Source organism: Sus scrofa, chromosome 8 (assembly GCF_000003025.6).
Source record: "Sus scrofa isolate TJ Tabasco breed Duroc chromosome 8, Sscrofa11.1, whole genome shotgun sequence".
NCBI classification, from domain to species: domain Eukaryota; kingdom Metazoa; phylum Chordata; class Mammalia; order Artiodactyla; family Suidae; genus Sus; species Sus scrofa.
Window position 1 is genome coordinate 18,984,673 of NC_010450.4, and position 23,676 is coordinate 19,008,348.

Below are 23,676 nucleotides of genomic sequence, written 5' to 3' on the forward strand. Positions count from 1 at the left end.
ATGAAAGAAAACAAACCTAATATATGGTGCAAATGAACCTTTCCACAGAAAAGAAAATCATGGACTTGGAGAACAGACTTATGGTTGCCCGGGGGGGTGGGGGAAGCTGGATGGATTGGGAGTTTGGGGTTAGTAGATGCAGACTATTGCTGCCTTTGGAATGGATTAGCAATGAGATCCTGCTGTGTGGCACTGGGAACTATGTCTGTCACTTATGATGGAGCATGATAATGTGAGAAAAAAGAAAGTATGCATGTATGTGTAACTGGGTCGCCATGCTCTACAGAGTAGAAAAAAAAATAATGTATCAGGGAAATAAAAAATAAAATAAAATAAAACTGGAGTTCCCACTGTGGCACAGTGGGTTAAGAAAAAAAAAAGAAAAGAAAGAAAACCATTTTCTCCCCTGTTCGGTCCACACTTGGTAGGAAAGTTTGGAGCAGCGATGCTACTATGTGTGCATGAACCAATTCCTTAAAAATCCCTGGTGCCCCAGGCTGGAAGCCATGAGCCTGCAGAACCAGAACGCACTCAAGAGTGCTGTTGGGACCACGATGCAGTGTTTTCCAAGTGCTATTTATTGCCTCGATCTGCATTGCTTAAAGTCTGGAAACAACAAACACATTCAAATTTACGGCAAAACATCTACCTCCTCATGACTCGGCAAACAATCATTGAAACACAGCAATATTGTGCAAGGTGATGGTGCTCCTTTCACAGCTGGAAGAGGAGGTGTTGGGTTACTCTTGAGAGCCCCTCCTGAAAGCATTCATTTCATTTTCTCTGAACAGGACCAGCTAACCAGGCAGGCTCTCCTCCTGGAACCTTTCACAAAAACCAGACCCCATGAGCTTCCCAATGGTCCACACCAGAGGCCACCTGGTCCCCTGGATGCCGACCTGGGCTGTGCGATTGAGCATATCTGGCTCCAGATTTGGTCCCATGGGATCAGCCTGAGACCCCCCTAGGCCCAGCCCCAGCCTGCAGAGAATGAGCATCCTGCCAGCACGGGGCCCCACGGGAGGGCGTGGGATTCCTCTGCTAAAGTGCTGGAAGAGGAGGGGGCGCTGCCATTACAGGAACCCCAGTCCTGTGATTTGGTGCTGCAGCATCTTCGGGAGCTTGTGGCAACAACATCAGCAAATCAATAAACCCAAGACCATGATGTGAGTTCTGAGAGGCAGGTGGGCAGGCAGGTAGGCTGGGATTCAATTATTTGAAATATTAAGTTGCCCAGAGGGCAGAGACATGCATCCATCAGAGAATCACCTCTAGGTTTCAAAGAGCATTGAAACTTGTATTAGGCCCTCTTTGACGCCACAAGATCTTACTCCAAAAATTCTACTCAATGCTCATCAGCTGGAAATACCTGCTCTATGGCGCTAAAGGACAGAATAAAAAGCACCATTCAGTCCTCGGCCGGACTGCTGGCTACCCACCAACTCAAAGGATGGGTCCAGAGAAGCAGATGAGTCGTGAGAGCATCAAAGAAGCATTCCTGCTCTGGCCACAGTGGGGGGCAGCTTTGAACCATGAGAAGAGGGAGAAACCCCTCTGTCTCACTCCCGGGCCCCCAGCCTGTGCTGGGCCTAGACATGTGTCAGCAGATTATATTCTTTGTGTCAGAGGAAGCGATGTCAAACATGATTTTGTTAACCCACCCCTGAAGGACATCCACGTGAGCCAACAAATCCAGCCCAGCTCTGCTCCTAGAGGGGATTCAGGAAACTGGGATGGTTCAAAATAGCATTGCTGTTTTTTTTTTTTTTTTTTTTTTTTTTTTTTTTTTTTTTTTTTTTTTTTTTTTTTTTTTTTTTTTTTTTTTTTTTTTTTTTTTTTTTTTTTTTTTTTTTTTTTTTTTTTTTTTGCTTGTTATAAGATTTTAAAACTAATCATCGGCGAGTCTTTTTAGCTGACTTTGGCGTTAAGAGTTCTTACCCAACAGATTGATAAAATGGAACACGAAGGGTCCAGAGTGGTGTTTGATCTTTTTGTTTTTTATTTCATTATAAGAGCTGTCCCATCTCATCTGATTTTCTCCTTCCTCGTTAAAAAAAAAAAAAAAAAAAAAAAAAAAGCACGTATACTTTCCCTAGACGGCAAGCATTAATGCTGTACTCTTTTTTTCTCAGTAATTACAGACTTCAGGATGTCTTTTTAAGTGGGAGGATGGACGTGTCATGCAGTTAGCCAATAAATGCAATCCCTGATTAAAATATGAGTTCTAAGAGTTTGAAAACTTCTACCTATGTCCCCGGTGCCTTTTTCACATCAGAACGGTGAATCTGGCTGCTGCGTTTGCTCCCCGCCTCCCCCTCGGTCCTTTCTTGTAAGAGCTAAAGCTACATGTCTTTTAAATTCACCCATCACACGTTCACAAACTTAAGTCAACAACGATGTGTTCAAAAATCTTTGTTTTCCCTTTGAAACTGGAGGCAAAGAAGAAATCTCTCCTGTCAGTGGAGACGGCGGTGAAGGAACGAGGCGCCTGCACATAAATCTCCTTAAATTTTTTGAAGAGCTGCTTCTCTTTATCCCACTGGTATATCTGGGAGAAGGTATAGTCACTCCCCAGGGCCAGGTAGTGATTCTCTTTGAACGAGAAGGGCTGCAGGGTCATGGCCCCCCGGGACGGGAGGGCCTGGACCTCCACGAACTGCTTGCTATTCCATCTCATGACCCTGGAGTCCCCGATGAAGCGGGTGAGAGACAGGTAGAGGGCGTTCTGCATCCTAAAGCTCTTCACGGCCAGCACGTCCTCCATGTTGGGGATGTCACTGTGGGGGACGAACTTCTTGGAGCTTTTGTTCCACTGGAGGATGATGGGGACCTGGGAGCGGCTGGACAGGATCAGGTGCGACTTTCCGTCGATGTCGACGAACTCGGCGTCCGTGTCCCGGAACCACTCGTGCAGAGACTGGTACGAGTAGAAGCCCTTGCTGTTCCACTTATAGACGGTGGACAGCCCCGCTTTGGAGCTGTCTGCGATGACAAAGAACGTCTCGTCCTCGATCTGAAACAGCTCGATGTCGTTGGGCTTGGAAATGCGAGAGACTTCTATGTCTTGGAACTTGACAAACTTGGTCCAGCTCTCGTCGTATCTGTAGATGTGGGAGCCGCCGAAGAGCTGGGCCACCACCACAAAGACCTGGTCGTCAATGAGGATGGCTTTACAGCCCACGATGGACTGACCTGCGCTCCGGGAGAGAGGGGTGGGGGTTAGGGCAGCCAGCGGGAGACAGGCTCTTCCGTCTCCTACACTCTGTGTGGAATCTAAGAATGATACACGAGGACTGCTCTGCAAGACAGATACAGACGCACAGACATAGAAAGCCAACTGACAGGTACAAAGGGGAAAGCGAGGGAGGGATACACGGGAAGTAGGGGGTTAACAGATACACGTCACTGTATACAAAGTAGATAGGGGAGTTCCCATCCTGGATGAATGGGCTAAGAACCTGCCTAGTATCCAGGAGGATGCAGGTTCGATCCCTGGCCTCGCTCAGTGGGTTAAGGATCTGGCATGGCTGTGAGCTGTGGTGTTAAGTCGCAGATGTGGCTCGGATCTGGCGTAGCCTGGGAATTTCCATATGCTGCAGATGGGGCCCTAAAAATAAAAATAAATAAATAAATAACAAGGATGAACAGTATAGCACAGTGAACCATATTCAATATCTTTTTTTTTTTTTTTTTTTTTTTTTTTTGTCTTTTTGCCATTTCTTGGGCCGCTCCTGCGGCCCATGGAGGTTCCCAGGCTAGGGGTCCAATCGGAGCTACAGATGCCAGTCTCTGCCAGAGCCACAGCAATGTGGGACCCGAGCCACGTCTGCAACCTACACCACAGCTCATGGCAACGCCAGATCCTTAACCCACTGAGCAAGGCCAGGGATTGAACCCGAAACCTCATGGTTCCTATTCAGATTCGTTAACCACTGAGCCACAACGGGAACGCCTATATTCAATATCTTGTAATCACCTATAATGGAAAAGAATCTGAAAAAAAAAATATATATATATATAACTGAATCACTTTGCTGTATACTCGAAACTAACACATTATTATAAATCAAACATAGTTCAATTTTTTTAAATAAATAATAAAGAACAACAAACTGAGGAAATATTTGTTTATAGAAATCGAAACTACGGACATCAAAAATTTCTTTAGGTAGAGCAACTGTATTAAATACTACTATATTAAAGCATCAGAATATATTTGAGTTTAATCAAGTGGGTGGAAAGGATAAAGATTTATGTCAAGCTAGTTGGTATAAAACAATAATAAAGTCTTTAGGGAAATTAAAAAATGCTCCCCCACAGGGAAACTGGGAACCTTGGGAACTGGTGAGAAATGGCAAATGTGCAACCGCTGTGAAAAGCATGGCAGTTCTTCAGAAAATTTAAAAAGACTGACCATGTCATCTAGAAATTCCACGTCTGGGTCTAGACCCAAGGGACTGAAAGCAGGGTCTGGAAGATATTTGTGTACACCGCGTTTACAGCAGCATTGCTCACAAGAGCCCCAAAGTGGGAACACCCACAAGTCCACTGATGGATGAATGGACAAACGCAATGAGGTACAGACAAACTATGGGATATTGTTACCCCTTTAAAAGAAAGGAAATTCAAACATGCTGTCATAGGACTTCCCATCCTGGCTCAGCGATTAGTGAACCCGACTAGCATCCAAGAGGACGTGGGTTCAATCCCTGGCCTTGCTCAGTGGGTTAAGGATCTGGGGTTGCTGTGAGTGGTGGTGTAGGCCAGCGGCTATGGCTCCAATTGGACCCCTAGCCTGGAAACTTCCATATGCTGGGGGTGTGGCCCTAGAAGACAAAAACAAAAAACGAAGACAAAGACAAAGACATGCTGTATCATGAAGGAATGTTCATTAAAGACATTATGCTCAGTGATAGCAGTAGTCGCAGAAAGACAAACAGCACCTGATTCCACCCACACGAGGTACCTAGAAGACTCGGACTCACAGAGACAGAAGGCAGAAGGGTGGGTGTCAGGGTCTGACAGGAGGGGAGAATGGGGAGCTGAAGTTTAATGGGTACAGAGTTTCAGGTTCTCAGGATGAAGGATCTGGGGATTGACTGCACAGCAACGCGAGTATAGAACTGAACACAAACAGTTAAGATGGTCAATTTTATGTTAGACATGTTTTCCCACCATTAAAAAAAGAAAGTTCTAAATGTACCTCCATCAAAATAGGTGAGTGACGGTCACCTGGGCCTCAGGCATCTCTCTCTCTCTCTTTTTTTTTTTTTTTTTTTTGCTTTTTAGGGCCACACCCAAGGCACATGGAGGTTCCCAGACTAGCAGGTGAATCAGAGCTACAGCTGCTGGCCCACGCCACCGTCATAGCAACACAGGATCCGAGCCGAGTCTGCGACCTACACCACAGCTCATGGAAATGCCAGGTCCCTAACCCACTGAGCAGGGCAGGGATTGAACCCACATCCTCATGGATACTAGTCTGGTTCATAACTGCTGAGCCACGATGGGCACTCCAGCCTTTGGCATCTTTAGAGGCAGATGTGTAATTCAGGAAATTGACCAATACACCAAACCTATTGTCTGCATGAGGTTCCTGAGTCCATAGGAGCAGAATGAGGCCATCGGATGGGTTTCTTCTCTTGGTGTGTGTGTGGTGGGGGGTATGTGTAAAAATGGGAGTCAGGACTTAAAGGCAGGAGACAAAAAATGTGATGAGAGCTCTTGAAGACATTTGACCTTTTCTTATGACTCTAGACAGCCTCCCCCGACCCCACACTCGGCCCAGCACCTCTAAGTGTTCTGACCCTGTGCCAGTTACTTCGGCTGTCTGTGCTCAGGCCCGCCGTCTGTCAACTCAGACTGAGGATGCGGTCAGCATTGACTTTAGAGCTTTGCAAAGACTGAGAAATTTCACAGTCAGGGTTTTTAGGACAGAGCTCGCACACAGAGAAAGTGATCGATAACCAGTAGCTATCATTATTGGATAACTGAAGCAATTGTCTTGAAAATAAAAAGGCCCAGGCCTTTTTTTTCTTCTTTGTCTTTTTAGGGCCACACCCGCAGCATATGGAGGTTCCCAGGCCTACCCCACAGCCATAACATAGCAACATGGGATCTGAGCCGAGTCTTCCACCTACGCCACAGCTCACAGCAATGCCAGATCCTTAACCCACTGAGTGAGGCCAGGGATCGAACCCGCATCTTCATGGAGACTAGTCGGGTTCGTTAACCACTGAGTCACGACGGGAACTCCAGACCCCGGCCTTTGGCAATTGTGCATAGCGGGCGCTACAGGAGGACCTGCAGGTGAGCAATGATACGAACGATCTAGCTCAGGAGGCACAAAACCAGAACTGTGCAGGAAAAGGGGAACATTTTCAGTCGTGACCCCCTGTCTGGGTCACTCCCATCATCCACTCCCAGTCTGCACCCAGAACCCTGAAGCGCCCCCCCCAACCTCCCCATTTCAGCAAGAGAACCACCCACATCTCAGAGTATTGACCCTTCCTCTAGGTCATTCAATTACAAGTTATTTCTTTCCCCTAATTTTCTAGGCAATTTGGACCAAAGTGAATTTGGTCTGTAAATTACAAGGATAATTACCCAATTCCTGTCCTTGGTATTAACTTTGAGGGCAGTTGGTGGGTGGTTTTTAGGGTAGAATTTACTTTTCTCTTCCAATGCTCTGGCTTTCCTGCAAGAACCTGGTCTCTTTCCTTTGTTAAAACTAATCATGGCATTTTTTTCTGAGTATAAAATTTTTCAATGTTAATTGATTTTGAAAGCAAATTTTGAAAATAATAACAGGTAACACTTATGAAAGCACTCTCCTAAGCAATTTACATGTGTTTACTCAGTTAATTCTTACAACAACCTTATGAGGCTGGTAATATTATTAGCATCATCATGACCCCCATTTTATAAAGGGTTAAACTGAGGCACAGAGAAGTTAAGTAACTTATACAAGGTCACACAGCTACAATGCGGTGGAGCCTGGAATCCAAATCCAGGTAGTCTGGCTCCAACCTACACTCCACCACCAATATACTAAAGAGTACAAAGAAGAAATCAAAATTGTTTGAAGTGTAAATGCTGAAGTTACACATAAAATTGTCATATATTTCTCTCTCTTTCTTTTTTTTTTTTTTTTTTTTGTCGTTTTTAGGGCCGCACACGTGGCATATGGAAGTTCCCAGGCTAGGGGTCTAATCGGAGCTGTAGCCGCCGGCCTATGCCACAGCCTCAGCAATACCAGATCCAAGCTGTGTCTGTGACCTACACCATAGCTCACAGCCATGCCGGATCCTTAACCCACTGAGCAAGGCCAGGGATCGAACCCACAACCTCATGGTTCCTAGTCAGATTCATTAATCACTGAGCCATAACGGGAATTCCATATATTTCTTTAATTGCCAATCTCTGCACATACTCAAATGTCCTTTGTAAAAATAGATTTGGGTGCACAGTATATATGGACTTTTTATAACCTGCTCTTTTCCCTCGACCACTATGTTCTGAACATTTTCCCACGTCATTGCATCTTTCACAACTTGATATTTTAACACTCCATGGTAGTCCATTGCATGGGTGCACCACATTTTATCTAAGTAATCCCCTCCTGTTGGACAGTGCAGTTATCTCCAGTTTTCCATTATCGTAAGCAATATGCTTCCCTGTAGAGAGATCTTTTTTGGAAAACCATCTGGCTGTGTTCTTAAACGGAGAGACTGCGGGGCAGACGCTGCAGAGGTTGTGCACATTTTAAAGGCTTCTGGGTTTCAACTACCAAGCTGCTCTTCGGAAATTGCACTGACTCCCAACACTAATGGAGGTGCCTGCTCCTCATCTCCCTCCCGAGTCCCTGGCTATGGAGGTCCCTGGTACCCAGAAGCATCCTACAGCTCTGCCTGTCTCAGTCGAGGGGCCATGTGACACAGAAAAGACTCCTTTCTTGGAGATACTCTGTGACACCTCTGTCCAGGTGGAGCCCATGGAGTTGTCAGTAGCAGCAGAAGTCTTCCAAGTGTGTGTACGCATGTGTGTGTGTGGGTGCGTGCATGTGCATGTGTGTGTGTTTTACTCTAAGAGGAGAGATGCTACAATGTACCTACTGGGCAGAAATCAAAAGGCAAACAAAATTAATCAAAACCGTGAGAGCTGAGAAGAGATGCAGAGAGAAAAAGGAGAAGACATAGGAGCAAAACTTGGGGGAGAACGTGACCCTGGGTCTCCCTCCCCGCCTCGATGTCCCTTTTGCATGATGCTCGGAAGAGCCACAGACGCGCTGGGCATGGATGGGGAAAATGCCAGCCAGCCTGTGCTGACTCTGGGACCACCCTGTGATCAAACAAGATGATAAATGAGGCATGCACGGCCCCGGGAGCAGAGAACAGTCCACATGTACCTTGGCCGGGTCAAGGCAAGTGGTTCCGGGGCTGTGCCCTTGCTCATCCATTTGTCCTCTGCCCAGCACGTGTGGGCTGCAGGGCTTTCCTTCACACCAGGCTGAATTCAGTGAGTCACACTCCTTCCTCCCCAGCACGAGGGATCCCCTACTTCTGTAGCCACCCTCTTCTCCTGCCCCCTCTCAGGCCATGCTCTGCTGGGCTCCGCATTCCTGTGCTCATGAAAGTTGTGGAGATGCTTTCATTGAAATCAAAGAGTTAGAGTCTATGGGGGAAGGACGGCTGCTCCTATTTTTTTTTCACTATAAAACAGAGACAAGTACACGTTGTCTGGTTGGGCATTTGACCTAAGAAAATAGCTTATAAATCACTGAGTACATAAATGTGTTGCCTTCCTTGAAGTGAAAAATGGTGACAGGGAATGGGATTCATGCTTAATGGAAATCCATGTATTAAGGGAGCAGAAAAGACAGGTACTTCATTCCAATCTGGTCATCAAGGAATGCTTCCTGTAGGAGGCTGCATTTGAGCCTGCTGACCCAGGCAAAGAGAGAAACAAAAGAAGGTAAGGCAGCTGAATTGTAAGACGTGATCAGAAATCCATAAGTGGCAGGAAACTGGCCATGTGTGTTTGGCAAGGCATGTTGGGGCCTTAACGTATGGGTTCTGTGTGCTTTCATGAATGAAGAAGAATGAAAAATCTGAAATTGGTGGCTTTCCCTAGTGGTGGTAGCAAGCGGTGGTAATCAAATGTCTATCTTTAATCCCAAATGATATCCCAACACTCATGGAGAATGTATCATATGCCAGGCACTGTGCTAAGTGTTATATTACATATGCTGCCCAAATCTTACAATGATCGCATTTTACAGATGAATGGAAATTCATGAAATTTCCACTTTACAGATTAGAGGGGATCAACGAGATTAAAACTTGGCCAAGGTCACCGACCAGAAAGATCTAGAGCCAGATTTAAGAACAGCCAGTGAGATATCGGAGTTCCTAATCTGACACATTTTTATGGCTCAGTTCTTGGGCTTGGCTGTGAAGAGGATCCTGGTGGGCTTCCTGTCCAGCTGCCCGCCTCTCAGAAGAATCAGACTTTGAGACTGAGAGGCCAAGGAATCCCCAGAAACCAGCAAGCTCCAGCACTGGCACTGGCCACACCCACTCTGATCTCACCAATCATTCCTACACCCGCCATCCGCACCTGCCTGATTTCTTGCAACAGCCTCTCAGCTACCTGCTCTGATCCCCCTTTTGTCCCCTCCCCACACACAGACTACGCTCAACCCAGCAGCTGGACACAGCCCAGCATTCTGTAGCAGGCACCTGCATCTTCCATGCCGTCTGGCTGACCTCTGCACAGACCCTCCATGACTCAGATGAAGGCCCCAGTCCTTGTTAGGACCTGCAAGGCCCCCATGACCAGCTCTCTTACCTCTGACTTTGTCTCCTACAACGGCACCTGGATCATTCTGTCCAAGCGAAACCAGCTCCCTGCATGTTCATCAAAGAGGAAAACTACCTTCCTGCCTCAGGACCTTTGCACCTGCTCCTCTCTCGGTCTGGAATGCTCTTCCCCCTTGTTCTCCATGTGCAACAAGCCCTCACGGCCCACAGGTTTTACTCAAACAACACCTTCTCAATGAGGCCTACATCAGACACTCCATCTCTAATTTCAATTCTCCCAAGAACGGCACTTTAACCCTTTCCTCCCCTGCCACCTTTCCCTTCTCAGCATACCTAATGTGTTGTATATATTAAGAGGATTTGTCTTGGGAGTTCCTGTCATGGCTCAGCAGTAGCGAATCCAACTGGTACCCATGAGGAGGCAGGTTCGATCCCTGGCCTCGCTCAGTGGGTTAAGGAGCCGGCGTTGCTGTGAGCTGTGGTGTAGGTCGCACGCGCAGCTAGTATCCAGTATTACTGTGGCTGTGACATAGGCCAGCAGTCATAGCTCCAATTCGACGCCTAGCCTGGGCACTTCCATATGCCGCAGGTGCAGCCCTGAAAACACACACACACACAAAAACCTCCAAAGTTATTTGTCTTATTTTATTCTCTCTCTCGTTATAATAAAACTCCTTGAGGGTGGAGGCTTCCATGTGGTTTGTTCACTGCTACAACCCCCGGACCTAGACTGGGCCTGTCCAGAGTAAGTGGTCAAGAAATCTTTGAATGAATGAATGAATGAGTGAATGAATGACTGACTAGCTGCAGGGAGCCAGGGGGAGGGCAGTGCTGTGCTTCCTGCCAAGGTCAGCCTGGGAGAGGGGAACACAGCGTGGGGATGCAGCAGTGACAGACCCTGGGCTCTGCCTTGGAAGTTAACAGTGCAGGGATTCAACCTGCCTGAGCCTCCATCTCTTCATTCGTAAAGGCGAGAAGGAAGCCGGCATCAAGAACCGCCTGCTCCGTCCCTGGCACCCAGTCCTCACAACATCCTCATGAGTACATCTCCTGCCCATTTTACAGACGAAAACACCAAGCCTTAAAGGCCACAAGCTACTTCTCCCGGCAGAGTCAGCCGTGGAATCCACGGTCATAGGTCTTTCCAACCTGAGCTCTTTCTGGTCTACAAGGCCACTCTCTCTTGAACAGAGGGCGCCTGTCCCCTTCCTATGGGCGAGGAATCCACAGCCACACCTCAAATAGCGGTTGTGGGTTTCAGCTCAGCCCTCACCGAGCTGCCAGGTTGGAGAAAAGAGGGAGGCAAAAAACCATGCAGGGAGCAGGTCCCTCTCTCACCCTTTTTCCTCTTCCATGACTGGATTTAGGGTCCTAGGTCCGAGCCTCCCTCCATAGGTTCCCTGCGCTGGCTGCTCTGGGCTGATCTATGCTTGGAGCCAGCAGGCTGCTCTAGGAATGTGGGCTCACCACTGGGAGGCCAGTGGTATCTCAGAGCACAGCGGCTCGCTGCACATCTCTCAAAGCTTCTGTGTTGTGACATCGGGCTCATTAGCAGCTCTGTTCCCTGAGGATAAATGACCTCTCCCTGACTCCCCATCTTCCTGCACCTGCTGCGAGGCCACTTTGTGCCCGAGAGGTTCCCAGGAGCCTTCTGATCCGGGAACGCTACCTAGATTTGCTTCTCACCACGGATGCTCAAACCAGACCAGGAACCATGGAAGAAAACCTTCTCGTGGGGTGACAGGCCATGTGGTGCTGCCGGTAAAGTCAGTACTATTATCAGATTGACTTGGATAAAGGAGAAGTCTTTGAAAGATGATTTTTGACTTTATCCATTTTTTTTCTTCTTTTTAGGGCCACACCCTTGGCATATGGAAATACCCAGGCTAGGGGTGGAACCTGAGCTGCAGCTGCTGGCCTATGCCACAGCCATTGCCACAGCAATGCTGGATACAAGCCACATCTGGGACCCACACCATAGCTCAAAGCAACCCCGGGTGTGCTGAGCAAAGTCAGGAATCAAACCCGCATCCTCACGGATATTAGTCAGGTTCATTACTGCTGAGCCACAATGAGAACTCCTATCCCCTTTTTAAAAAGCAAGTAGACAGTCTGTTTTTAGCAGCACCAAGACACAGAGATCCAAGAAGAGCACTAAAAAAGTGCTAAGTCTCACCTCAAAGGCTTGAATTTAGGAAGCCACTTATTCTTATTTTGTATGTGCTTATGTAAAGGACACAGCGATCACCAGGGCTGGCAAGGGGGCAATAGAAACAGCCCGTGTGTGTGTGTGTGTGTGTGTGTGTGTGTGTGTGTGAGAGAGAGAGAGAGAGAGAGAGAGAGAGAGAGAGCCAGGGGCGTGTGCATGCGCGTGCATTAGCATATTAGTTAACAGCATAACACAGTCAAAGGACTCATTTAGCAGCTAAAATGCTGGTGCCGTCTCAGGCTGCCATAACTGCTCAAGGTCAAGGGATTCTGGGAGTGATTTCGCACCAGTACCAGAAAATGCTTCCCACCTCAGCCCCCCATCACCCTCTCCCTTTGTAAAAGGATCACTAACAATACATAGGATCATCATCTGAGGTTTCTGTTCTTACCAATAACTGACCACATTCAGAAAAAGCTGGAGAGCCGCACATGGGCTGGAATTTGCCCCCCCCCCCATGGAACCAAGCCAGAGTGCCAAGCTCCCTCTCGGTATGACAGGGGACCTCCTCCCTCCTGGGCTGGGGGCCAGGCTGAAGGGGGGCCAATCCATGCACTCAAAGCCACAACACACCTGTAATGTTGTCGTAGCTCCGGAAATTCATTTCGATGTGGTCCCACTCCAGCACCATGCAGTTCTCCATGCTGGGCTGAGCGATGGCCACGTACACGTCATTCTTGGAGTTGAACGTGTCCACCGAAACCGACTGGTAGGGCAAAGTCTGATGAACCACAAAATCTGGGAAAGGGTGTTTAAAAAACAGAAGTCTCCGTGAGATCTCCGTGGGACGTAGGGAGCCCCACGCCCCTTCCATCCTTTCGCATCCGTTCCAAGGAGGACCGGGGAGGGGAGGACGGGGGAGGAGCAGCACACCCATCATGACGCGTTTCACCCTGGGAGATTCGGGAGGGCTCTGGCTGGCACAGAATGAGCAGACTGAACACGCAGCATCCTTGAGATAAATAGCTCCCAAATTTGGCTAGAGGACCTCAAAGTTTTAAACAAATTCGATGAGCCTTGGCTTTCGAAAAGTCAGGACCAAAAAGATGCCACAAAGCAACACTGCTGTACCCATCAGGAAAATGACTCTGTGCATAAGGGCTGCGGTGGAGAAATTTGTTTGGGGAATGCTGTATTTGTAGCTCTCAGCATCGTCCCGGTAGTAGAGAAGACTAAAAGGGAACTCCCCAGAGGGCAAGCTGCGCTTCTGGAAACCAAGCCAAACTCTCCCGGAGGTCTCGGAGGTTTATAAATCCCACTATGTGGGGACGTTAGCCTGAGCCTGTTTATTGGTTACCAGTCCCGGAGCAGCGCTAAGTACCGCTCTGCCTAGGATCTGGACGGTACTCTTCAGCTCGGTAGACGTATTCGATTTTCCAGCAACTCATCCCATTTGAGCATGAGTTCTGCTCCTATACTTAGTGGTTAAGTTAATACCCATCACCCGTAGTGCTCTCCGGAGCCACAGTGACTCACTGTATGACTGGGTAGGGGACGTACAGTTCTCCCAAAGAACAGGGCTAGCATGCCCCTGAATGCAAGAACAGTTAGTGTGTGTGTGTCGGGGGCGGGGGGGGGAGTTTAGCTAGAGAACCAATGAAGAAAGAAGTTTTTTTTTTTTCCTTTTTGTCCTTTTAGGGCCACACTGGTGGCACATGAAGGTTCCCAGGCTAGGGGTCTAATCAGAGCTGTTGCTGCTGGCCTATGCCAGAGCCACAGCAATGCCAGATCCAAGCTGTGTCTGCGACCTACACCACAGCTCACGGCAACGCCAGATCCTTAACCCACTGAGCGAGGCCAGGGATTGAACCCACAACCTCATGGTTCCTAGTTGGATTCGTTCCCACTGCGCCATAATGGGAACTCCCCAGAAAGAAGTTTTTTTAAAAAAGGAAACACTAGGGAGTTCCCTGGTGGCCTAGCAGCTAAGGATCTGATGTTGCCATTGCCAGGGCTCAGGTTACTGCTGTGGCTCGAGTTCGATCCCCCGCCTGGGAACATCTCTACGCTGTGGTCGAATGAAGGGTGCGCGCAGGTGCAGGGAGAAGAGGGAGAAGCAAGAAGTGTCCAAGGGACAGTGGGGACAAGAGTGGGGGAGGTGCCCCTCCCCCTTCTGGGACATTCAGAAGAGCTGGGGCAGGTAAGACAGATGGACTTCTACCCCACTTGCATGGGGAGCTCCCAGGGCAAGAGCCTCAGGTACCCCAGGAGTCAAACGAGGGCAATGTCTGCTTCGAAGGATGCTGCAGAAACTGAGTGAGAGGGTGCAGATAAGTGTGGGCACCCAGCCTCGGCTATGGGAGTCCATCGGGAGTTTTATATAGGGAATGACGAATGACAGGCTGCAGCTGCCCGCCTGGAGACCTAGGGAAGAGTCCCCATGGCTCCTAGTCCCCCTCCTCTATCAAAACACCAGGAGGATTCGGTCAAAGACTTGAAACTGAAAAACTCCCTGGGGGCACAGGTGCCCCCCCCCGCCCCCCATGCCCGCGCCCCTTGTGGCAGTCAGAAAGGGCTCAGGGGCTGCAAGAGGTGCCCATGGTCACATGTAGGTAAAGGCAAAAAAGGGAAACGGGAGCAGTCAGTCGCTGTCTGCTGTCTTTTCTGGAGGCTGAAGGGGACTCAGAGTAGCTGCATTCTTTTCATTACAGCTGAGGCGGCTCTAACCTCCTCCTACATCTCTGGTTGCCTCGTCTCATCCAAGTCTGCCCTGGGTTCCAGACACTCCTGTGATGCCTGTAATCCATCTCCTTGTTCTCACAGTCTCCTGACTAACTCTGAGTGCTGGAAAACACCAGCACTCGTGAGCATAAAAAGGCAGGCTGTCTAAGATACAGACCAAAAAGTCTGTTTTTTATTTAAAAAAACTCAAAAAAAACCAGAATGAAAGAGAGCTGCCAAAATAGAGAGCATTTTACAAATCTAGGCTTTAATGGTTCTATTTTCATTGATTTTCCCCAAACACTGGTTTCATAATATTTTCTATATTGCCTTTCTGGCACAGCATAGACTATTAAATCATGTGAATTATAAATCTAATTCTCTCCTTTTTATTTATTTATTTATTTTTTGGTTAAAGGGCCTCACCTGCAGCATATGGAAGCCACAGCAACACCGGACCCAACCTGCATCTGTAACCTATGCCACTGCTCGCAGCAACTCAGGATCCTTAACCCACTGAGCAAGGCCAGGGTTTGAACCCGCATCCTCGAAGACAACATCAGGCCCTTAACCCACTGAGCCACAACAGGACTCCTAAATCTAATTCTCAATAGAAGACCCCTTCTCCTCCTCACCTGCCCCTGCCCCCCCCAAAAAAAAGGAGGAAGAAGAGGAGGAAGGAAGCAGAGAAGAAAAAGATAAAACTATATGATTGATGAGTGCGTGGGGAAGGGGCTCGAGGAATTTAAACATCTTCCCCCATCCCCGTCTTAAGTTATCTTTCACAGACGGCAAAAGCACATTCATTGTGGAACAATCTCAAACGATACACAGATTGATATGACATCAATTTACTGCGTTAAAGTATTAATGGACTTCTCCGCATAAAGCACCGCCACTTCCATTCACTTTGGATTAAGTTCATGATGTCAGTGGGACGCTTAACAATTTAGGCCTTGCTCCCACTGGAATCAACAGATTTTTACATAGCTATTTATAGCACCTGCAGAAAATAAATTATACATGATGCCGATCCTATTGGGAGAGAAACTGCACATTAATGCATTATTTCTCTTTGCATTTTCATCAGCCCCGAAATAGGGGAGCTAACGGGACAATTAGGATGCAAAATTCACTCCCTCTAAGGGATTTAGTGAATTATCCACCTAACATGGGGAATCATGAGTAGGTAACAGGGATTTCTGAGGTAGTTAAAAATAGACTTGAAACAGAGGGTTATGCAGGCCTGTGATTAAACTGGAGAGCTGAAACCGGCCAGCGATGGCTTTGTGGTTTTAATTACGCCCCTGCGCTGAGGATCAAGGTGGTAATAGTACCCTCCCCTCCATGGGAAGAACAAGGTGAGACATCTACCTGAATAATTTACGCTCTTCCTAAAACCCTGAGCTAAGCGGCAAATGATGCGCTCAGAAAATCTGCTTCTTTTGAGTCTCACGTGAGGATGCGATAATGGAACCATGAGTCTCAGCCTTGGCTTGCCAACTTCCATCCACCCTCACGTATTTCCTCCACAGCCTTAAACAAACCTCCGAAGGATGAAGCTTGATCTGGGCAGGAGATAGGAACCCCCCAAACTCACAGTTTGTCGACCTAGTTCTCACAAGGCAGGGGGTAGGTTTGGGGACGGGTCACGACTTGATGGGACCATTTTTTTCATGATGGAAGAAGACGTGAGCTCACTGTTCCTGGGTCTTCAAGGGATAAAACAATCGCAAAGACAGACTCATTAGCTCCCTGTTAGCAGGGAGGAGGGCTGACTTTCTAAATTTTAGCAGGAAGCTTATTAGCAAAGATAAATATGTATGAGAGAATGCCCAAGTAGAAGGAGCTCCGAGATTCTGGAGCAGGGACAGATGCCTAGTTCCCAAGGCCCTCTATATCCCAAGCCATTTCTCTCCAAGACTGGCAAAGTGTTCACACGCTAGGGCCAGGTGTGAAGGGAACATTGAAAAAGCTGCTCACGTCAGCGTGGGGTCTAGAAGAGGCAGAGACGTGCCCCGGCGAGCTGTGGTTTCACATTCCCTATGGCACGACCTTCAAGGCCACCTTTTGGTGCAAACTCATTGACCATGACCTCTGATGGATGGCACTGCTCTACAATACAATAAATAACCGCCTCCTCAGTGGCCTCAGCTGGCTAAAGGGCCCCTGCCAATTACACAGCTGTATAAGCCCCTGTTCAGTGATGCAAGACAAGGTCTATAAGTCCTCAGGTTTCCTCTTGGAAAGGAACAGAACTTATCCACAAAGCTATCTAGAAATAATTTTTCCTTTGGGGTTTTGGCTTGTTTATCTGATTAGGGAAGAGCAGTACAGGACTAGCCTCAAGGTGATATTTTGTTCCTGGAGTTGTTTTGTCTTCTGAGTTTCTGTAACTATGTTCTGAGTTCACCTTCCTGCTGCTCCTACAGACACGCCTTGAGGCTTTGTAGGTATCAGCTCTCCGCCTGCATGGTGATTTTTATAAGTTTGGTAAGCAGGTCTCATACTGTGGATTGATTCCCCTCTCCTTTAAAATCTGGCTTTAGAAACTGTAAAAACGCCACCTAAGCCTTTCCTAGGGGGCTGCTCTCCTGCCCTCAATAAGATATGACAGTCGAGGCAGTTGGTGTTTTCAATTTTATCTTATAACCTGCAAGTGTAGAAGCTGAAACCTTGAGGCAGGCCCTGGAAAACAAAATCGAGCTATCTTCACATTGCTTTTCCTCAAAGTGGAATTCTCCTGTTGCTAATAGGTGTTACCTTACACGTCTACTTTGCCATTGGTTTTTGACTTACCTAGGGATCTCATTTTACAGGGAACTACAAAAAGCACTCTATAGATTTTAAAGTCCTGAACGTGTTATTAAATGTCCCGGCATTCCCGTTGTGGCCTAGCGGAAACAAACCCGACTAGTAACCATGAGGATGAGGGTTTGATCCCTGGCCTCATTCAGCAGGTTAAGGATCCGGTGTTGCTCTGAGGTACCACCTTACACCAGCCAGAATGGCCATCATCCAAAAGTCTACAAACGATAAGCGCTGGAGAGGGGGTGGAGAAAAAGGAACCCTAGTACACTGTTGGTGGGATTGTAAATTGGTGCAACCACTGTGGAAAGCAGTATGGAGATTCCTCAGAAAACTAAACATAGAACTACCATTTGATCCAGCAATCCCACTCCTGGGCATCTATCCAGAGAAAACCATGACTTGCAAAGACACATGTACTCCAATGTTCATTGCAGCACTATTTACAATAGCCAAAACATGGAAACAACCTAAATGTCCATCAACAGAGGAGTGGATCCAGAAGATGTGGTACATATACACAATGGAATATTACTTAGCCATTAAAAAGGACGAAATACTGGCATTTTTAGCAACATGGATGGACCTAGAAACTATCATGCTAAGTGAAGTCAGCCATACAATGAGACACCAACATCAAATGCTTTCACTGACATGTGGAAACTGAAAAAAGGACAGACTGAACTTCTTTGCAGAACAGATGCTGACTCACAGACATTGAAAAACTTAAGGTCTCCGGAGGAGACAGTTTAGGGGGTGGGGGGATGTGCCTGGACTGTGGGATAGAAATCCTGTGAAGTCAGATTGTTATGATCATTACACAACTATAGATGTGATAAATTCATTTGAGTAATAAAAAATTTTAAAAAAAAAGGATCTGGTGTTGCTGTGAGCTGTGGTATAGGTCACAGACAAGGCTTGGACCTGGCGTTGCTGTGGCTGTGGTGTAGGCTGGTAGCTGCAGCTCTAATTCGACCTCTAGCCTGGGAACCTCCATATGCTGCAGCTGTGGCTCTAAAAACTATAGCCAAAAAAAAAAAAAAAAAAAAAAAATCCAATACATTGCTTAGTATCAATCAAGACAACAGTGATTTAGGCCTCTCTGCACTGGCTTTGTATGACACTTAGACTGATGTGAAAATGTTCTCATGCCAAACTCACTGGTCTCTACCTTTGACCTTTAAAAAAAAAAAAAAAACTTTAGAGAAATCTGAATTTTGTAAAGAATCAAAGAGAACTAATCAAAATGAAAGCCAGTGCAGTTAACAAAAATCCTTCCAAATTGGTGAGGTATTTTCCTTGCCACATCAATTCATTTCTTTGAGAATGCTTAAATTTTCCCTAAAATAATTTCGATAGAAAAATTTACCCCTACGTTTCCCCACTCCCTGTTGACAATCTAAGATAAAAACAAAGCAGTTATTCTAAGTATCAAGACTGATGATAGAGGAGTTTCTATTGTGGCTCAGAGGTTATCAAACTCAACTAGCACCCATGAGGACTTGGGTTTGATCCCTGGTCTTGCTCAGTGGGTTAAGGATCTGACATTGCCGTGAGCTGTGGTGTAGGCTGGCAGCCACAGTTCCGATTGGACCCCTAGCCTGGGAACCTCCATATGCCTCGAGTGCAGCCCTAAAAAGACAAAAAGACCGAAAAAGAAAGACTGATGAGAGAGATTCTGAATACCTGTAGTTGTACATTCATAGTCAAAGCTGGTTACATCATTGAGCTTCTTTTCCTGATATTCTGGTGGGCCAATGCACAGGACATCAGAAACAGTGGAATTTGTCATCTTCAACCACAGGTACAACCACTTGGCTTTGCAGTCGCATTCAAACTTATTGCCCCTTAAATCTCTGAAAAATGAAACAAATGCATACACAGAGAAATAGACATGCTGCAAATGGTTGGGCAGTAATATGAAACTCCAGAATTCTTAACATCCTGATGGGCTTAATACTGCCCCAAAATGGAATTTTTAAAAAATGTTTGTATTTAATGTATCCTATGTCTTGCAGTTATTGCCGACTTTAATGCTTTTCGGCACCCGTGATTTTAACCGCATAGCGCACGGAGAGCGCTCAGAGAGCTCAACCTTTCTTCGAACCCTCTTGAAAGTGTCACCATGCCAATGTGGAAATGGGGAAGGGGCAACAGAAAAACACCGCCCAGCGCAGGTTCTCCTGAGCAAAAACAGGACATTATAGGAAGACGGTTTTCACAAACACAATCGAAATTTTAAGATCCCACGAAGAAGTAACAAACACTAGAAGATAATGCAGCCGGATATGCTATTGCGATCCAGGAGAAAGGAGACGCACTCCCAACCCCACCCCACCTCGCCCGGTGCAGCATCCCGAATTTCCATTGGCCTGATGCTAACGAGCATGTTCCAAAGTGGCAAAGTCAAACACAATATAAGCTATATGCTGTTTGTCAGTTTTCGCTACTTTGTCAGAGAGTTATTTTATTTTATTTTATTTTTTAGCTACAACATTTTAAAAAATGCAGCATGGGGGAGAGGAGATTTCCAGACAAGCACACATCAATTTCATATTCATTACTTACAGTTCAATCAGAGAGTCTAAATCACTGAAGACGTCCCTGGGGAGTGCTTTTATGTGGTTGTTGGCCAAAGACCTAGAACAAGAAAGTCACATTTTAATGTGGTCATTATCCTCATGCCCTGTCATTCCCAAGTCCCTTAAACAAAGCGAGTGATTTAAAACTGAGCTCTAAGCCTCTTCAGGAGAACGTGGTTCGATTTCTGGCTTTGGTCATCAATACTGAGACAAAGAAATGAGTTTAGGTATACATACAAAGATAACATTACAGATGCTGAAGGATGCAGTGTAAGCTTTTGTTTTGTTTTTAAAGCAAGCATTTATTAAGCTCTTGATATACATTAGTTAAACCTCAGATGGCATGCTCATGTTTCTCAGAATAAAAGCCCAAATCCCTCCGATGGTGCTCAGGACCCTCTATGGTCTAGTTCCCTCCATCCCCGCTTCCCTGTGGGGCCGAATCTCTGACTACTCAGATCGCCCACCCTGGTCCCCTTGCCGTTCCCCACATTCCCAGCTCTGAACTTGATGTTCATTTGCCTGAACGCTGTCCCCCTAGGTATCCGCAGGGCTCGTGCGTCACCTCCTGTAGGTCCATCCTCCACTCCACCACCTTCCCTGACCTCCACACAATCCCCTTCCGTGCTCTGTGGACCCTCACTGCACAGCTGTCACTTAGCATATACCATGTATACGAATTACCTATTTCTTCACTGGCTGTGTTTTCTCCCTCTACGTAGGCAACACAGAGACAGATTTCTGTCCACATCTGCTCCCTTACATCTATAACAATGCCTGGCACACACTGGGTACTTCATAAGTAGGTTTTTTTTTGTTTGTTTGTTTGTTTTGCTTTTTAGGGCTAAGCCCACGGCATGTGCAGGTTCCCAGGCTAGGGGTCTAATACAGAGCTACAGCTGCTGGCCTACACCACAGCCACAGCAACTCGGGATCTGAGCTGCATCTGCAACCTACACCACAGGTCACAGCAACGCCGGATCCTTAACCCACTGAGCAAGGCCGGGGATCAATCCTGAATCCTCATGGCTACGAATCGGATTCATTTCTGCTGTGCCACAATGGAACTCCTTAGTAAGTCTTTAAATAAATGATTTCAGCACTAAAATGAGCATGACAGACAGATGTACAGTCCTGTCCCAGGAAGTTGCCTAATGGTGCATCTCGGTCCATGTTATTACTTGTGACTATAGAAAAAGGACTCAGTAAATGCTCTTTTACATAAAAAAAATCTCAGCTCTAACCCTAAGGATAATATAAAATCTCAGTGAACCATGATGTTTAGGGAATGACTATCATCAATTTCATTTTTTTCATTAATGAAGGCTGCTGAGCCACTTTGCATTCTTGCTCTTAGTGCTGACGATCTTTCTAAAATGTCCTAACTGACTCCCCATCTCCAGGAAGGAGACTTGAACAAACATCATCAACGCCTTCTCTGATGATTCAGGCTTAGGCAGTGCCCTGTCAGCATCCTGCTGGAGATGCGTGTCCACGGGGCTGGGCTATTGAGGTAGAAAGATGGTAGGTGTTGAAATGATGTACATCCAGGCTGACGTCCCCGGCATCGCGCCGTAATGTGAGCCAGCCAGAAAACTGATGCTCACTTTTATTTTCTTTCACACATTTGAGTAAACATATAAATGATCATCAACACATAGACGACGCAACACCAACCTCTTTAAAAATATACACGAAATTCGTTGTGGCATCATAATGACCCATCCCAGATGTAGGAATGAAAGAGTATTTGTCCTTAAAACCAGCTAGCTTAGAAAGCCCTGTGCCCACTTTTAATCCAGTCTTTACTGCATAATAACAACAGAATGTGGGGAGATGTATAGTTTCTGAATTACATCTCTTCCTATCCAGGTAACCACAAATGGATTAAAATACAATTCCATGTATTATTTCACCTTTCTTTCTTAAATGATGTTTTGGTACATTCGAAAAATTGGAGTTCCCGTTGTGGCACAGTGGAAACGAATCCAACTAGGAACCATGGGGTCGTGCGTTCGATCCCTGGCCTTGATCAGTGGGTTAAGGATCCAGCATTGCCATGAGCTGTGGTGTAGGTCGCAGATGCAGCTCAAATCTGATGTTGCTATGGCTGTGGCATAGGCCAGTAGCTTTAGCTCTGATTGGACCCCTAGCCTGGGAACCTTCACATGCCACGAGTGTGGCCCTAAAAAAGCAAAAATGAAAAAAAATAAATAAAAATGTTAGGAAATAGGCTGAATAGCCTATAGATTGAAATCATAACTATAGACCCTAGACTATTGACTATAGACTATAATCAGATTGAACATTCTCTAGAAGTCGCTTTTTTTTTTTTTTTTTGGTCTCTTTTGTCTTTTTTTTTTTTTTTTTTTTTTTTTTTTTTTTTTAGGGCTACACTCACAGCATATGGAGGTTCCCAGACTAGGGGTCTAATCAGAGCTATGGCTGCCGGCCTACACCACAGCCACAGCAACTCGGGATCCAAGTTGCGTCTTCTACCTACGCCACAGCTCATGGCAACATCGGATCCTTAACCCACTGAGCGAGGCCAGGGATCACACCCGCAACCTCATGGTTCCTAGTCGGATTCGTTTCTGCTGAGCCACGACGGGAACTCCTAGGAGTCGCTTTTTGAAATTTAAAAAAGAGATAGTTGTTTTGATTTTTTTTCGGGTTGCGGGTTGTTGGTTTCTGGAAACTAGAGTACATTTTTTAGCTAATTGAAGGTTAATAGTTCAGCTAAACATTTTCAGTGACTTGGACTGCACGGTGCTGAAGTGATAAGCGTATGTAGTGGTCAAGGCCAAAAAGAGCAGAGTATTTAGCAACTGTTCCAAATGTTCAATTTAGATTCCAAAAAGCTGAATGATGCAGATGGACTAGCCACCCCCACTCCTGCAGTGCCTAACCTCTCCCCCTCCACTTCACTTCGTCTACAAATTCATGGCACTGACTTCATTTCTAAAACTACTTAACAGCAACCTGTCCCCTGGGCTTGACGGGACCGCTGGAAAACAAACGGCCTAGATTTTAGTTACAGATTGGCTCTGCTCCTTCAGTGCTTTGCAATCTGATCTGGGTTTCTTTACATACGTGAGTCTGCAGGTGCTGGAAAAGTTCACAAAAGATAAAAATCAGATCCTTAAGCAAATACCAGACAGTCCCTTTGTTAAGAATAGCGTTAAGAGAGCCGATGCGTTCTTTTTGCTTAGAAGTTTACCCAAAAGGGGGGCTGGGCTGGGCTGGGAGGGGCCCTTCATTCTTTAAAAAGTGCAGTAAATGCTTTCAGGACAAAAGACACCTCCAGCCTAGAGGAGTCCACTTTAAAAGAATGTACACAGGTATGTGTGACTGGGTCACCTCGCCGTGCAGTAGAAAATTGACAGAAAATTGACAGAACACTGTAAATCAGCTATAATGGAAAAAATAAAAATCACTTTAAAAAATAAATACATAAACAGATAAAATAAAAGTCTTAAGACTTGCCCTGAAGTAGAGTCCAGAGGGAAAATCCAGCTTAGCAACTCATTCGTCCCCCCAGCGAATCGGATACCAGTCAATGGCCTGCTGGCTCAGCCCTGCCCTCGAGGCTGGG

General features: G+C 46.5%; 1 protein-coding gene across 1 annotated transcript in view; it reads right to left on the minus strand.

Annotated features, from left to right (window-relative positions):
• LGI2 (leucine rich repeat LGI family member 2) overlaps positions 1,877-23,676 on the minus strand; it is a 30,690-nt gene continuing 8,890 nt past the window's right edge. The window contains exons 5-8 of the mRNA XM_021100562.1: positions 20,068-20,139; positions 19,186-19,355; positions 12,604-12,768; positions 1,877-3,192 (exon numbers count right to left, since the gene is read on the minus strand). Coding sequence (XP_020956221.1) covers positions 2,375-3,192; positions 12,604-12,768; positions 19,186-19,355; positions 20,068-20,139 — 1,225 coding nt within the window. The 3' untranslated portion in view covers positions 1,877-2,374. The remainder of the gene's footprint in view (positions 3,193-12,603; positions 12,769-19,185; positions 19,356-20,067; positions 20,140-23,676) is intronic.